Source organism: Pleurodeles waltl, chromosome 1_1 (genome assembly GCF_031143425.1).
Source record: "Pleurodeles waltl isolate 20211129_DDA chromosome 1_1, aPleWal1.hap1.20221129, whole genome shotgun sequence".
NCBI classification, from domain to species: domain Eukaryota; kingdom Metazoa; phylum Chordata; class Amphibia; order Caudata; family Salamandridae; genus Pleurodeles; species Pleurodeles waltl.
The window spans coordinates 382,192,133-382,207,165 of record NC_090436.1 but is presented as its reverse complement, the minus strand read 5'-3'; the positions used below and the strand labels follow the sequence as shown (position 1 = coordinate 382,207,165).

General features: G+C 45.6%; 1 protein-coding gene across 2 annotated transcripts in view; it reads right to left on the bottom strand.

Annotated features, from left to right (window-relative positions):
* Nucleotides 1-15,033, bottom strand: part of CDK7 (cyclin dependent kinase 7) — a 210,639-nt gene that overhangs the window by 182,323 nt on the left and 13,283 nt on the right. The window contains exon 2 of one of the 2 annotated variants that reach the window (XM_069223135.1): nt 9,534-9,593. The exons of the other annotated variant lie outside the window; for it this stretch is intronic. Within the exon in view, the coding sequence (XP_069079236.1) occupies nt 9,534-9,593 (60 nt within the window). The remainder of the gene's footprint in view (nt 1-9,533; nt 9,594-15,033) is intronic. 2 annotated transcript variants of the gene reach the window in all.

Below are 15,033 nucleotides of genomic sequence, written 5' to 3'. Positions count from 1 at the left end.
AATTACTTAATAGGTGTTCTTTCACAAATAAATTGTACAGCCCATCATAATTACTTACACCACTGCCTTGAATCCAACCATCTAGTGTTTTTACTGAGTAGTCTACAAAGTCAACCCAGGTCTGGCTCGAGGATTTTTGAGCCCCCCTGAATCTAATCCTATACTCCTCAGTGGAGATTCCAAAGCCCTCAATTAGGGTACCCTTCATGAGGTCATAAGATTCTGCATCTTTTCCAGAGAGTGTGAGGAGTCTATCCCTACACTTTCCTGTGAACATTTCCCAAAGGAGAGCACCCCAGTGAGATTTGTTCACTTTTCTGGTTACACAAGCCCTCTCAAAAGCTGTGAACCATTTGGTGATGTCATCACCATCTTCATATTTAGTTACAATCCCTTTAGGGATTTTCAACATGTCAGGAGAATCTCTGACCCTATTTATGTTGCTGCCACCATTGATGGGTCCTAGGCCCATCTCTTGTCTTTCCCTTTCTATGGCTAGGATCTGTCTTTCCAAAGCCAATCTTTTGGCCATCCTGGCTAACTGGATGTCCTCTTCACTGGAGTTATCCTCAGTGATTTCAGAGAGGTTGGTCCCTCCTGTGAGGGAGCCAGCATCTCTATTATGCTTGGAGTCAGGGCTTGAGAGGCCCTGTCCTCCCTAGATAGGACTGGTAGGGGGGAATCATCCTCCAATTCACTATCCTCATCCTCTGTGTTGCCATCCTCAGAGGGGTTGGCCTTTTCAAACTCTGCCAACAGCTCCTGGAGCTGTAGTTTGGAAGGTCTGGGGCCCATTGCTATTTTCTTTATTTTACAGAGTGACCTTAGCTCCCTCACCTTAAGATGGAGGTAAGGTGTGGTGTCGAGTTCCACCACATTCACATCTGTACTAGACATTATGCTTCTAAAAGTTGGAATACTTTTTAAGAATCTAAAAACTAGTTCTAGAATCTAATTCAAACTTTTACCAAACTTTTAAACTCTAAAAGAAATGCTAACAGGGACTAACACAAGGCCCTAGCAGGACTTTAAAGAATTTAGAAAAAATTTAAATTGCAAAAATCAATTTCTAATGACAATTTTTGGAATTTGTCGTGTGATCAGGTATTGGCTGAGTAGTCCAGCAAATGCAAAGTCTTGTATCCCACCGCTGATCCATCAATGTAGGAAGTTGTCTCTGTATGTGCTATTTCAAAGTAAGGAATAGCATGCACAGAGTCCAAGGGTTCCCCTTAGAGGTTAGATAGTGGCAAAAAGAGATAATACTAATGCTCTATTTTGTGGTAGTGTGGTCGAGCAGTAGGCTTATCAAAGGAGTAGTGTTAAGCATTTGTTGTACATACACACAGGCAATAAATGAGGAACACACACTCAGAGACAAATCTAGCCAATAGGTTTTGTTATAGAAAAATATATTTTCTTAGTTTATTTTAAGAACCACAGGTTCAAATTCTACATGTAATATCTCATTTGAAAGGTATTGCAGGTAAGTACTTTAGGAACTTTGAATAATTACAGTAGCATATATACTTTTTACATAAAACACAATAAGCTGTTTTAAAAGTGGACACAGTGCAATTTTCACAGTTCCTGGGGGAGGTAAAGTATTGTTAGATTTCACAGGTAAGTAAGTCACTTACAGGTCTAAGTTTTTGGTCCAAGGTAGCCCACCGTTGGGGGTTCAGAGCAACCCCAAAGTCACCACACCAGCAGCTCAGGGCCGGTCAGGTGCAGAGGTCAAAGAGGTGCCCAAAACACATAGGCTTCAATGGAGAGAAGGGGGTGCCCCGGTTCCAGTCTGCCAGCAGGTAAGTACCCGCGTCTTCGGAGGGCAGACCAGGGTGTTTTGTAGGGCACCAGGGGGGACACAAGTCAGCACAAAAAGTACACCCTCAGCAGCGCGGGGGCGGCCCGGTGCAGTGTGCAAACACGCGTCGAGTTTTCAATGGTTTTCAATGAGAGATCAAGGGATCTCTTCAGCGTTGCAGGCAGGCAAGGGGGGGGCTCCTCGGGGTAGCCACCACCTGGGCAAGGGAGAGGGCCTCCTGGGGGTCACTCCTGCACAGGAGTTCCGTTCCTTTAGGTGCTGGGGGCTGCGGGTGCAGGGTCTTTTCCAGCCGTCGGGAAATGGAGTTCAGGCAGTCGCGGTCAGGGGGAGCCTCGGGATTCCCTCTGCAGGCGTCGCTGTGGGGGCTCAGGGGGGACAACTTTGGTTACTCACGGTCTCGGAGTCGCCGGAGGGTCCTCCCTGAGGTGTTGGTTCTCCACCAGTCGAGTCGGGGTCGCCGGGTGCAGTGTTGCAAGTCTCACGCTTCTTGCGGGGATTTGCAGGGGTCTTTAAATCTGCTCCTCTGTAACAAAGTTGCAGTTCTTTTGGAGCAGTGCCGCTGGAGCAGTGCCGCTGTCCTCGGGAGTTTCTTGTCTTTCTGGAAGCAGGGCAGTCCTCAGAGGATTCAGAGGTCGCTGGTCCCTTGGAAAGCGTCGCTGGAGCAGGTTTATTTGGAAGGCAGGAGACAGGCCGGTAAGTCTGGGGCCAAAGCAGTTGGTGTCTTCTGTTCTTCCTCTGCAGGGGTTTTTCAGCTCAGCAGTCCTCTTCTTCTTGTAGTTTCAGGAATCTAAAATTTTAGGTTCAGGGAAGCCCTTAAATACTAAATTTAAGGGCGTGTTTAGGTCTGGGGGGTTGGTAGCCAATGGCTACTAGCCCTGAGGGTGAGTACACCCTCTTTGTGCCTCCTCCCAAGGGGAGGGGGTCACATCCCTAATCCTATTGGGGAATCCTCCATCTGCAAGATGGAGGATTTCTAAAAGTTAGAGTCACTTCAGCTCAGGACACCTTAGGGGCTGTCCTGACTGGCCAGTGACTCCTCTTTGTTATTCTCATTATTTTCTCCGGCCTTGCCGCCAAAAGTGGGGGCCGTGGCTGGAGGGGGCGGGCAACTCCACTAGCTGGAGTGTCCTGCGGTGCTGGCACAAAGGGGTGAGCCTTTGAGGCTCACCGCCAGGTGTGACAGCTCCTGCCTGGGGGAGGTGTTAGCATCTCCACCCAGTGCAGGCTTTGTTACTGGCCTCAGAGTGACAAAGGCACTCTCCCCATGGGGCCAGCAACATGTCTCGGTTGTGGCAGGCTGCTGGAACCAGTCAGCCTACACAGATAGTCGGTTAAGGTTTCAGGGGGCACCTCTAAGGTGCCCTCTGGGGTGTATTTTACAATAAAATGTACACTGGCATCAGTGTGCATTTATTGTGCTGAGAAGTTTGATACCAAACTTCCCAGTTTTCAGTGTAGCCATTATGGTGCTGTGGAGTTCGTGTTTGACAGACTCCCAGACCATATACTCTTATGGCTACCCTGCACTTACAATGTCTAAGGTATTGCTTAGACACTGTAGGGGCACAGTGCTCATGCACTGGTGCCCTCACCTATGGCATAGTGCACCCTGCCTTAGGGCTGTAAGGCCTGCTAGAGGGGTGACTTATCTATACCTGCATAGGCAGTGAGAGGCTGGCATGGCACCCTGAGGGGAGTGCCATGTCGACGTACTCGTTTTGTTCTCACCAGCACACACAAGCTGGCAAGCAGTGTGTCTGTGCTGAGTGAGGGGTCTCCAGGGTGGCATAAGACATGCTGCAGCCCTTAGAGACCTTCCTTGGCATCAGGGCCCTTGGTACCAGGGGTACCACTTACAAGGGACTTATCTGGATGCCAGGGTGTGCCAATTGTGGATACAAAAGTACAGGTTAGGGAAAGAACACTGGTGCTGGGGCCTGGTTAGCAGGCCTCAGCACACTTTCAATTCAAAACATAGCATCAGCAAAGGCAAAAAGTCAGGGGGTAACCATGCCAAGGAGGCATTTCCTTACATCCACCCAGTGGTCTTTTGGTCAATCGATGTAGAAGGTTGAAGCCCCTTTGGGATATAGTAATTGGAGTCTATCTTCCTCTTTCGAAGAGGGGAGTGGGGCAAAGAACACTGAATGAGTGACAGATTGCCCAATGTTAAAAGGATTCACAGCTTTCGGCAAGAAGGCTGCCCAGGTCCTCCGTAACCGTTTGTATGGGAACAAGTTGGAGTGGGGCAGATGTATGACATGAGGCTGGAATTCACTCATGACAAGCTGAAGAGATTCGAATGAAGAAGATAGTTTTGAGAGTCAGAAAATGCGAAGAGTAGAAGTGCATTGGCTGGAAGGAGGTACATGAGATAAAAATGTGCACCAAAGTTAGGACTCACTGTGGCATCACAAACAGTTTGTAGGGGATCATGTATGGCAAACCTTTAATAAACCACATCACAACAGGTGATTTAAATAATGATGGGTGATCCAGCAAATGTAAAAACACTGAAAGGGGCAACAAATGACCTTGAATAGAGCCCACTTCAAGACCTTGCTGGGCCAAAGACAAAATAAACAATAATACATCCAACAATGTGGCTGCAAAATGTCTATATCACGTGTCACCAAACATTTGACAGTTTGGCTTGTAAGGGAGCTGTGTTGCAGAGTCCACATAAAGCCACAAATCTGTACCTGCACATGGCAAAAACAGACTTTGTAGAAGAACGCCTGGCAGCAAGGATAACATACACAACCACAGGTGGTAGATTGAATGCAGTCAACTGGTGCAGCTCACTCTCCACACACATTGGTCAGTACGGGTTTCAGAGCTACATGATGTCACTCTGAACCTTGGGTTATCATTCTGTTTGATCCCAAACTGGTACCAGTATTGGATTTATTATCAAATGTACCCAGGGGTCACAGAGGTGTCCCCTGCAAAAGCTAACTACCGTGGCATGGTTGCTGGCTGGTCACACCAGCCTGCCACCACCAGACAAGATTCTGGAACCCTGGGGTGAGAGAACCTGCTCCGTGGGGTCCCAGAACAAAGCCCTTCCTGGGTGGAGATGCACACACCCCCTTGCTCAGGAATGTGCACTTCCCTGCTAGTGAGGTTCAAAGGGTTTACCGCCCTTGAAACTCAACCCCCAAACCTGCTGCTAGCAGCAGATGGCTGCCCCTGTTGCAAACCCCCACTTTCGGCGAGAGCAACGGCGGGAAACCAAACAAAGGATAGGAGGAGTGGTCATCCCCAGCTTGCACCACTACTAAGGGGTTGCATGTGAGGTTACCACTCTATTTCACTTTCCTCCATCTTGCATGGAAGGAAAATAGCTAATTAGGTGTAGGAAGTGGCCTCTGCCACTAAGAAGTGGTCATTTAGTGAGTGTAGCCACCCTAAGGTAGAAGATTTATTGGTCATTATCAGGTACTCCCCTCAACGCCCACTAAATACCCAGCCTACTACAGAACCCTGCACTGCTGCTGTGACAGAAAACTTGTGCAAAGCTGTAGTACAACTGCAGGACAGATGCTCATGTGCAGAGGTTCAGGTTCCACACTCTCCTGGCTCAATTCAGATCCACGGAGATGACTTGGGCCCGGTCATTTCTGATCTTCTTCAGAACTCAGACCAAGAGAGGCAAAAGAGCATACAGGTGTCGTATGCTCCACTTTAGCCAGAATGAATCTCCCAAAGAGAGCTTCCTTCAGAACTGCAGTAACACAAAAGGATGATGGACGGAGTGCTGAACAATGCAAACACTCACCCCCAGTCACAGATCTGTTTGTTTGGCTAGGTCCAACCTAGGGTGGCGCGGTGAGCAAAAGAACGATGGATTAAACCCAGATCTTTGTGACTGGGGGTGAATGTTTGATTTGATCTGCATTCCGTCCATCATCTGTTCTTTTTGCATTTGTCGCCCCAAGTGGGAAGGGTATACCCAGACGTGGGTCACGTGCTCACTGCGCCACTGGGTTCAAGCTAGCCTAGCTGATGAAGGGTGATAAATATCGAGTTAGGGTTCTCCCAACTGTTAAAGAATGCCCTGTGACTCCTCAGAGTGCAACTGCCATTCATGATTTGCCAGGCAGCTTGGCTCATCATCCGCCCTGGCATTTAATGAGCTCACCAAGCAATTCACGATCATGGAGAGGTCGTGACACGCCAGCCAAATCCAGAGGCACTAAGTAGCTTGGCGCAGGACCAAGGACCCCACTTCATGCAGTTTGTTACAGCATGATACGGCAGGGGTGTTATCTGTGAGAACCTTCACCAGCCTCCCCGTTTGGTAGCCAGGAGGAAGGTCTATAGTGCCATATGAATAGCCTGCAACTCCAACAGATATGGAGTCGGGTTTTTACTGGAGACCAGAGTCCTCGATTTCCTCCTCCCCTAGGTGACCTCCCCAATGCAGTAGTGAAACATCAGTCATCGTCGTCAGCTCTGGGTAGGGTAGGAAATGGGGTATGCCACTACTCCAATTGCAGCCAAGCAGCCACCCCTGCAGATATCTTGCAGTCTCCTCAGAAATCTAGATGGAACCCAGCAAGTTTCTTTGATTGTGGGCCCACTGACACTTTATTCCACTGCAGAGTCCACATTTGCCACCTGGCCTAGTCAACAAGGAGGACGCAAGAGGTTGGCAGTCAAAGAAGCCTTAAAAATGCTCTCACTGAGACATAGGATGAAGCTGAAACATCAGGATCACAGCCTGAATGTCCTGGATATATTGTGATAGAAGTCATGAACTACATTTTATCCAAACACAGCTCTTATGAAATGAAGGCTGTACAAAGGAATCAAATACAACTTGAGCATGTTGATGGAGAACATCAACAACGTCAGGAGGTTGCTGTTGGCTGGAGGTCTCAGACTGGCTGCGGTGAGCAGACACACAGTTGTGAGGTGGGGGAAAACTAGTACCCCAACCTCTGTGACTCCATGAACAGCTAAGAGGCACTGCTGAGGTTGAACGGGAGCACAGAAGATCAAAAATGCACCTGGCCTACTTTGAACTATAAGTAACGTCTTCACAACTGGAAGACCGGTCTATGAAAATACAACTCCTGCAGGTCCTAGGCCACCATACAGTCACCTGGATCCAAGGCAGACAAATCCTGAGCCAGCTGCTTGAGCAAAGGGCAAAGATCTAAACTAGGACAGAGGCCTCCATCCTTCAGCGAGAAAATAGCACATGCAACAAAAAGGTCCCTATCTTTTTGAGGACTCCTTTGGAAAATAGAGTTTGCACCTCTTTCAGCAAAATGGAAAGACACTCCTCAGAGTTGCTCTGATGTGGAAGCAAGTTAAGCTGGGTCATAAAGGAATGGCAGGGCTGGGCCTTTCTGGATGATCTGGAGGTCACATCTGTTGGATGAGACTGTGTCACACAGAGGTGTTGGATGCTGCCTCCCATTGGGTGGATATGTGCCACAAAGAACACAATAAAGTGGCTTGGAAGCCGATGCTGCAGGGGAGGGAGGACTGAGAGGTTAGTGTCCTTTTGAACCTGTACGTGCATACTTCATCCTTGTCCATTAAAGGACTACAGTGACTGCTGGGGTGGTGTTAGTCCTGGCACTCACTACCTGAAAGCCAACCCCCTGGAGTAGCCTCTGGCCGAAACTGGAGGGAAACTATCTGGGAGGGATGGAGAGGGCAAAAAATGTGCTGCAGCCCAGATCTCCTTAAAACATTCTACAGTTGAGTCCTCTTTCATTAAAAAGAAGGAATCCATAAAGTGGCCTGCACATATCCTGAAAACCCTGTAGAGTACACTAGAGCCAACTGCTCTCCCAAGCAATATGTTGTATCCAGGCCAGTTCAAATGACGTGTTTGGCTGTGACCAGAGCATCCAGAATGGATTAACCAGGGAGCTTTAAATTAATCTGGAACCGTCAGCAAGATCTCACTGGCCATGTCTCAAAGGGCATGTGTACATGGGCCTAGAAGGCAAACTGCTGTGACCAAGCTCAAGGACAAGCTGGTCGAAAATAATATTTGTTTCCTGGACACCTCCATCCTCTTGAACTCTCAGAAGGGCAGAGGAGGGGGTCATAGGAAATTAATTAAGAGGTTCACCTTGCTGGTGAAAGCCTGGACTACTAGACCCTCTGGAGTAGTGTGCTTCGTCAGAAAAGCAGGGTTGCCAGGCACCACCCTGGTATCTGGCTACCTCTTCACTAGTGGGCAAGAGCAAGGCTTATACAAGTTGCCCATCAGAGTATCAGCTAAAGCTTTGCTAAATGGGGTTAAGGGCTCAGAGGAAGCAGAGTAAGACAGCAGAACGTCTGTAAGGATATTTATTTTAACCTCAACAGAAGGTCCAACAGAATGTCCAGGACCTCAGCAGCAAGTTGAATCACCACAGCAAAGGAAGCACTGTCTTCTGCTGTGCCCAACATTGCACAACAATCCTGTATCAGGGGAAATATCCAGCCCATTTGCCTCCTGTAGGTTGATATATAAATTATCATCATAATGTGGGGGTAAATCATTACCGTCATCATCATCACAGGGATGTAAAATCTGGTCCAAATCGAAACCAAAAAATAAATAAATGAAGCATCACAGGACAGCTCCGCAGTAGTGGTTGTATGTCTGTAGTCTGATTCTAACAGGAACTGGGTTTACTGGTACGGATTCAGAGTGTGACCTTGGTTGAGGTCGCAATGGATTCAGTTAATCAGTTCTGGGTCAGACACTGGAGTCAGGACAGGATCGCCGATCAGCGCCAGTCATTTGGGTGTTAGTGTTGATGAAGAGGCAAGCTCAGGTCTCAGAGTCTGAACAGAAGTCCGCACTGGAGTTAATGCAGAGCCTGGGGTGGGTTGAGGGGACCAGACAGCTCCAAGGACCGAACCCTCAGAGATAACCCCTTTTGAAGCCCCATGCAAATCCTTGGGGTCTGAAGGCACATGAGAGAGACTGAAGAGAGCCAAAAGTACACAACACAGGCTCCTTGAAGGCACCGACTTCGCCAATGTCCCAAAGACCTCAGATCCTGCATGGATCAGCGCAGAATCAGCTATTCAAGCCGGGATAGGGAGTGAGACAGATCCGCAATTTGATGCCCTCAAAAATACTTTTTCAATTGAGGGTGGCAAGATGAGGTTGAGTCTAACTTTGCCTTCTTGTGTTTCCCTTTTCAACCTGGATTTCAACTTATCTGATTAATTTAACTGTGAAGAGGATCTGACTAAATCACAGACTGCAGTCGGGAGCATGAGGGAACACTCATTACATGGCTTGAATTTATGCCTCAAGCCCAGACAACAAAAGATACATCTTGTGCTGGTCAGTAACTACCATGTTGCCAATAGTCACTGCATGGTTTGAACCCTGTAGTTTTAGATGGGGACATTGTTCCCCTGCACATTAGATTCAATTAGGAAAATCAGTGAAAACTGACAAAATGGGAGCAGAACTCTAGATCTGCATTCAAAAGTGCAGACAGGAAGGAACTGGGTTTGGCATGTACGGGTTTTGATAATATATGGCTCCAATGTCACTTTTGCGATGGAACAAAGTGGAGCCGCATGGCATCAACTAGTGGCATGGTGAAGCACTGAAGAGAAACTTTTCAGATCCAGTCTGTGCCTGAGAAATTCTAAGTTGTGCATTTTTTTACATTTCAAATTCTTTGTTCAATTGACAAATATGAATGAAAGTGGTAAACAGCTAACTCACCTTTTTAATTGCAACAATTTGATTTGTGTTCTTGTCTCTTGCTTTGTAAACTGTAGCAAACTATAAATAAAGACAATACAACAGTAACAATTATTTGCATTCAGCGAGCTCAAGAGGAGCAGAAAAAAGAAGTATATGGCTAGCAAGCGTGTGTGATTTATACATTATATTGTTCAACTGCACAAACATTTAAAATAAATCTGCAGCAGAATGCCTGCTACATTGCAGTGGGAAATGGTGCTACATATCATACATGCACATAATGGCAAATTTTCTGTTGAGGCATAGGTTTACTAATGATCTGCACATAAAAAAAGTTAAAAGTTCAGGGGCTACATAGATTTCACAAAGTCTATTCCAATTTCACTTATGAATAAGGGACTTCTAAAATTGGTTTATTGTCAGACTAACAATCCTAGGATGCTGTATCTAGAAAAGCATGACTGAATGAGGCATCTAATTTTAGAGTGTGACAGCCCCGTAGTCCTGCAGCCCTTATTTGGGGTAGTAAAGATATGTGTTCAAGAGGAGTATGGCCCACTGCTCCCACTTTGAAACTATGCTTCTGAAATGTGAATGCCACCACCTTATTAGGTAACTTTTCTTATTATAATCTTGACCATATACAAGAGACATACCACTTAATTGATTAAAAAACTAAGGCATTTATTTTAGCTTCTTCTGTCCCATGAACATGTTTCTTCTGGGCAGCCAATACACATTCCACTCTTTCTTTGGCATGCATGCCTGGACACTTTCTCAAGGCTTTTCTTGGAAGTATAATGTGTTAAATTAGCAAATAAAGTTATCCCCCTATCTCCCAATTGTTTAAACTCTTGCTGGTATAGAATATTTTAAAGTCTGGTCTACTTACAGTGGTCGAGGTCCTGTGCGTTCTATCATGTCCTTTTGCTCGGTCTATCCGTCTGTGTTATTACAGTCTTGCAGTAAATAAAAAGGGAGCCGAATAGTAATACCAGTGACTGCGGTCTTATGGGGTCTGTTCCTTATAGACATATGGTCTTGTCTGGACATGGTTTAGGCAAAAATATAAAACATTTTTTTTTATTTGTAAAAACTAGACAGGTAGCTTGCACCACTTCGGAATGCAACTGCCGTCCACAATATGCCAGACATTGCTAGCTGAGCTCTTCCACCCTGGCGTTTGAAGGTCTCACCAGGTGGTTCACAATCAGGGAGACGCACTGATGCCCCAGCCAACTTAAAAGGCACAGAGCCTTTCGGCACAGGACCTACAATCCCATTTCATCCTGCTTGTTGCAATACCACTTGGCAGTGGTGCTATTTGGCCTGCAACACAAACAGACTGTTATGGAGTCAGGATTCTGCCAGAGACCAGAGTCCTTTGATTTCCACCTCCATCAGATGACCTCATAAACCCAGTAGTGACACATCAGTCACCACTGTCAGCCTTAGGTAGAGTAGAAAAAGGGGCCTGCCACTGGTCCAATTGCGGTCAAGCAGCCACCAGATATCTTTCGGTTTCCTCTGAAACCTGGATGGAATCCAAGAGATTTTCTTGATGGTAGGCACACTGAGACTTCAGATTCCACTACAGGGCCTGATAAACCAACTGGCCTAATTAATAAATAGGATGAAGGAGGCCAACAGGCCAAGCAGCCTTAGGAAGGCTCTCACCAAGAGCCAGGACCAAGGCTGAAACATTCTGAATGATCAGACAAGCAAGTGGGTACAGCAAGGGCTCACTCTTGATACTAGTCACTTGGGGCACATGGCACAAAACCAAGGCACTATGGGCTGATCAATGCAAACTGGAAATGTAATTGACCATTGTGTATAGTATTTTTTAAGGATACTTTTTGGGGGTATTTAACAAACAATGAGTATTCAGTATATATATAACTTAACATTTCAGAAAGACAGATTCAGTATTGTTTGAGAGACGGAAGACATATGAGCCATACTAATAAGGTGCATGGTGAGAAAACGTTGACATAGCCGGTCCAAAATATTATGTGAATGAGGGATTTTCAAGCACCCAGGATAAACCAAAAGTATTCTTGCCAGGGGCCGAGGGTCTTCACTGTTTCCATAGATACAGAGGTGCTTCAAACATTTGTTTTAAGAATATACATTTATTGATGAACCAACGCCATGCGTTTTAATTGGAGTGATTACTGCCTCTCCAATGGTGGCTTTCTGAGTTAATTTTAATCGGAAGACTACTGAGGTCTTAAAGTAGCGATCATCATCATCATCAATATTGTCTATTATAGGGGGCGTCGCTGAGACAGCAATGGACGGATTCCTAGATCTGGGTTCAGGAGCTATAGGCCATGCAGGCGACTGTATCCTGATAGCCCTGTGACACACTGAGTTGCCGAGGGACATAGGGGGTGGGGATACTGGTGGCCTTGGCGGCGGCAGCAGACATACATCTCGCTGTCCATACAGATTGTAAATACCAGCAGCAATATGTGACACTAAGGAGGCACTAGAAAATAAAATGGAGGCACTGGTGAAACTGATGGAAAGAGTGGCAGAAATTGAATCCTTTATGGCGTAAGCTAGGCCCATAGTCGTTGACCATATCACCAAAATTCAAAATCTGCAACAAAAGATCAACTTTACAGTTACAGACAGTGCTGTGGGGGAGGGCTCTTTAGGGTGGAGAGAGCTCAAAGAGTTCTGGTTGACCTCCAGTGCTGGCAGGCCCACCTCAGCCCACTGTGGCACGACTGCTCAATTTTTAGAGACCAGGACAACATCCTGCAAGCGGCACAGCCTCACAAGCTCCGACACATCAAGGGGAGCACGGTGCAGCAACAATGTAAAACGTTTCTGGCAGTTAAAAACACTTGAGACATCTCAAAATAAAATATGCTCTACTATTCCAGATCAGGCTCACAGTTATGAAGCATTCACACTTTTTCATCATTGCAGCTGCAGTCTGGGGCCACCCGATGCCAGCTGACCGGGGCAGAAGCGGATTTCTCCAGTCTGGCAGGAACAGAGGTCGAGACGTCAGTTGCACCATTACTCCAGGGTGACTCCCACAAAGGACTGAGAGAAAATCTGAGACAGCAAGAGTTGTGGAGGACTGAAAACAAGGACACCCTTGGTCTTCCAAGAACAGATGGGCAGCTCTTGAAAGAGATTTTGAGGGTTCCGGCGAGGGCACTATCGCCTAAGACAAAGAAGTGAAGGATGCAGACTTACCTGTTATCATGCCTATGACAGCAGATGATATAATGTGATAACTGCTGTCTGGTGAGGGTGGTCTGCCAGAATGGAGTGGTGAGGCAGGATGTATGGAACATACAAGTGGGCTGGCCAGTTCAGGAGAGTTCATCTGTGGGATCAGGCCCTGCCTGCATAAACCTGTGATCTACTGTTACAGTAAGTGATGCATAAAATACTCCTGGGTGGGAGACAGGCATCTTGAGAATTGGTGGAGGCGAGTAACTCGTCACACTAGGAGATAAGGTGAGGTGGGTTCACATTCAATGCAGCTGGTTTGTTTAGGTGCTTATTAAAAACGGCTAGCAGTTGGGTCCCAGCAGGTGTCCACACAAGATACAGACAGAAACACATTTTAAAAAACTCATATTTTATTAATTTTGCAAGTTTCTTTATTTCACAATTACCATTCAACCCAAGGCTGTTCTTGAAAATATGCATGGTAATAGTCAGAGCTAGTCATACAGTGTATTGCTCCTGCCTCCTTCAACAGTCATGCAACATCCTCAACTCATAACATTGAGGTAATTCCCCACCCCACCCCCACTATGCCCAGTGTTTCCTCAGTTTTGCAGGTGTTTTTGGCTAGTGACAGTGAAGAAGGTGTTCACGGTTTGTGTCATTCATTACAGAGGGTGTGTAAAAATGGTTTCAGGTATACCTGACTGGAGCAGAGAAAAACCTGCAAATTGGCTGGTCAAAATAGATTATTTTGACAGGTCAGAACCTTCCTTTTACATATTAATGTGACCTCTATGAAGTCCTTGTAGCCCACAAGGAAGGGTGCATGGTATTTAAAAGGAGGACATGTAAATGTAAAACGTTAATGTTAAGATGTCATTACAGCGACTTGCACCCATAAGCTATTTTCACTGTGGCAGGTCTAGGTTTCTTATGTAGAAAACAGTGTAGATTAAAATACTAATCCTGTACCTTGAGAATAAGACTAGCTAGAGAAATAACCAACCAATATTATTAGTTATTAAAAATCCAAATGAATGATGAAGTCTGATTTTTTAAAAATAAATATTAAGGAAAAGTAACTTTTAGAAAGTTGTCTTTTCCCAGCTTGGAGTTGCTGGAGGCCAATTTGCATTTTCTTTCCAGCTTCTCCCCAACATTCCCCTCTTCTTTTTCTATAGAATTGTGCTCTACTTCAGAACCACCTGTGGGCATGGGGGAATATTGGCATTTTGTGAAGGAAAAAAACATGGCTAATTGCTATAAACCCCCATACTATGACTGTATTGGTATGATGGACAGTGTCTCTTATTATTGAGCTCCTTACATAATAGCCTCAGGCCTCAAAAAAACATTAAAATGTTACTGGACCTGCAGGTGGAGTAACTTGAATATTATACTCGACCATCACTGTAATGTACTTGACCTGTAAACGAGTCTCAAATTGTGTGATCCTAGTCAAATATTTTAGTTTACAGAGTTGCCTTTTTCTTCATTGTCACGAGTGTACCTTCAAATATGTGAGCTCAACATTTCTGCTGTACAAAAAAAAAACAAAAAAAAAAAAAACAACCTCCTTGCTTGATTAAATAGACTACTAAACATTAGATTCATGTATAACAAGAATCTAGCCAAAGTATAGGGAACACATGATCCACGACTTCCCTCTTAGATTACTAATAGCATTGCCATCAGGGCAGGAGTGTTTCTCAGTTTATGTTTGAGCACTCAGTTTTAATAATGTTTTAGTGAAGCATGATGTGATTGCACACTGTGATTTACAGACAACATTTCCAAGAAATGTCCAAAACCCTTTCCACTAAAATGCAGCTTCACTGATAAAATTATATAATTTATTAACAATCACTGAAAATTTGGTTTCAGAAAACCTATTTATTCTTTGCACACAACCAAGTAAAGTCTTGTGATTTGTTTTCATCCTAATAAAATATTCTTCTTATCAAACAGAAGTACAAACAATGGGCTTTCACAACTATTTAAATGTGTGAGGAAAAACCTGACAACATCCTGGGACTCTGCAGTGAGAAGGAAAATTAATTGTAAGACAAACTGACGTTTGACCTTTGTCTCTGAACACAGAGCAAATGTGACAATAATGAGATTTAAAGGCATCTTTATTGCTCCTCCATCACCTGGGGGTACAATACGCCATCCTGTACCCGGCACACCTCAAAATAATGAGCAACTGAACAACCATCTTCTTCACAAACCCTAAGGAGGAGTGGGACTGGGCTGAACGGCACCAGGCCGGCTTTCGGTCCTCCGTCGCCCCATCTGCCTCTAAGGGTCGGCACCA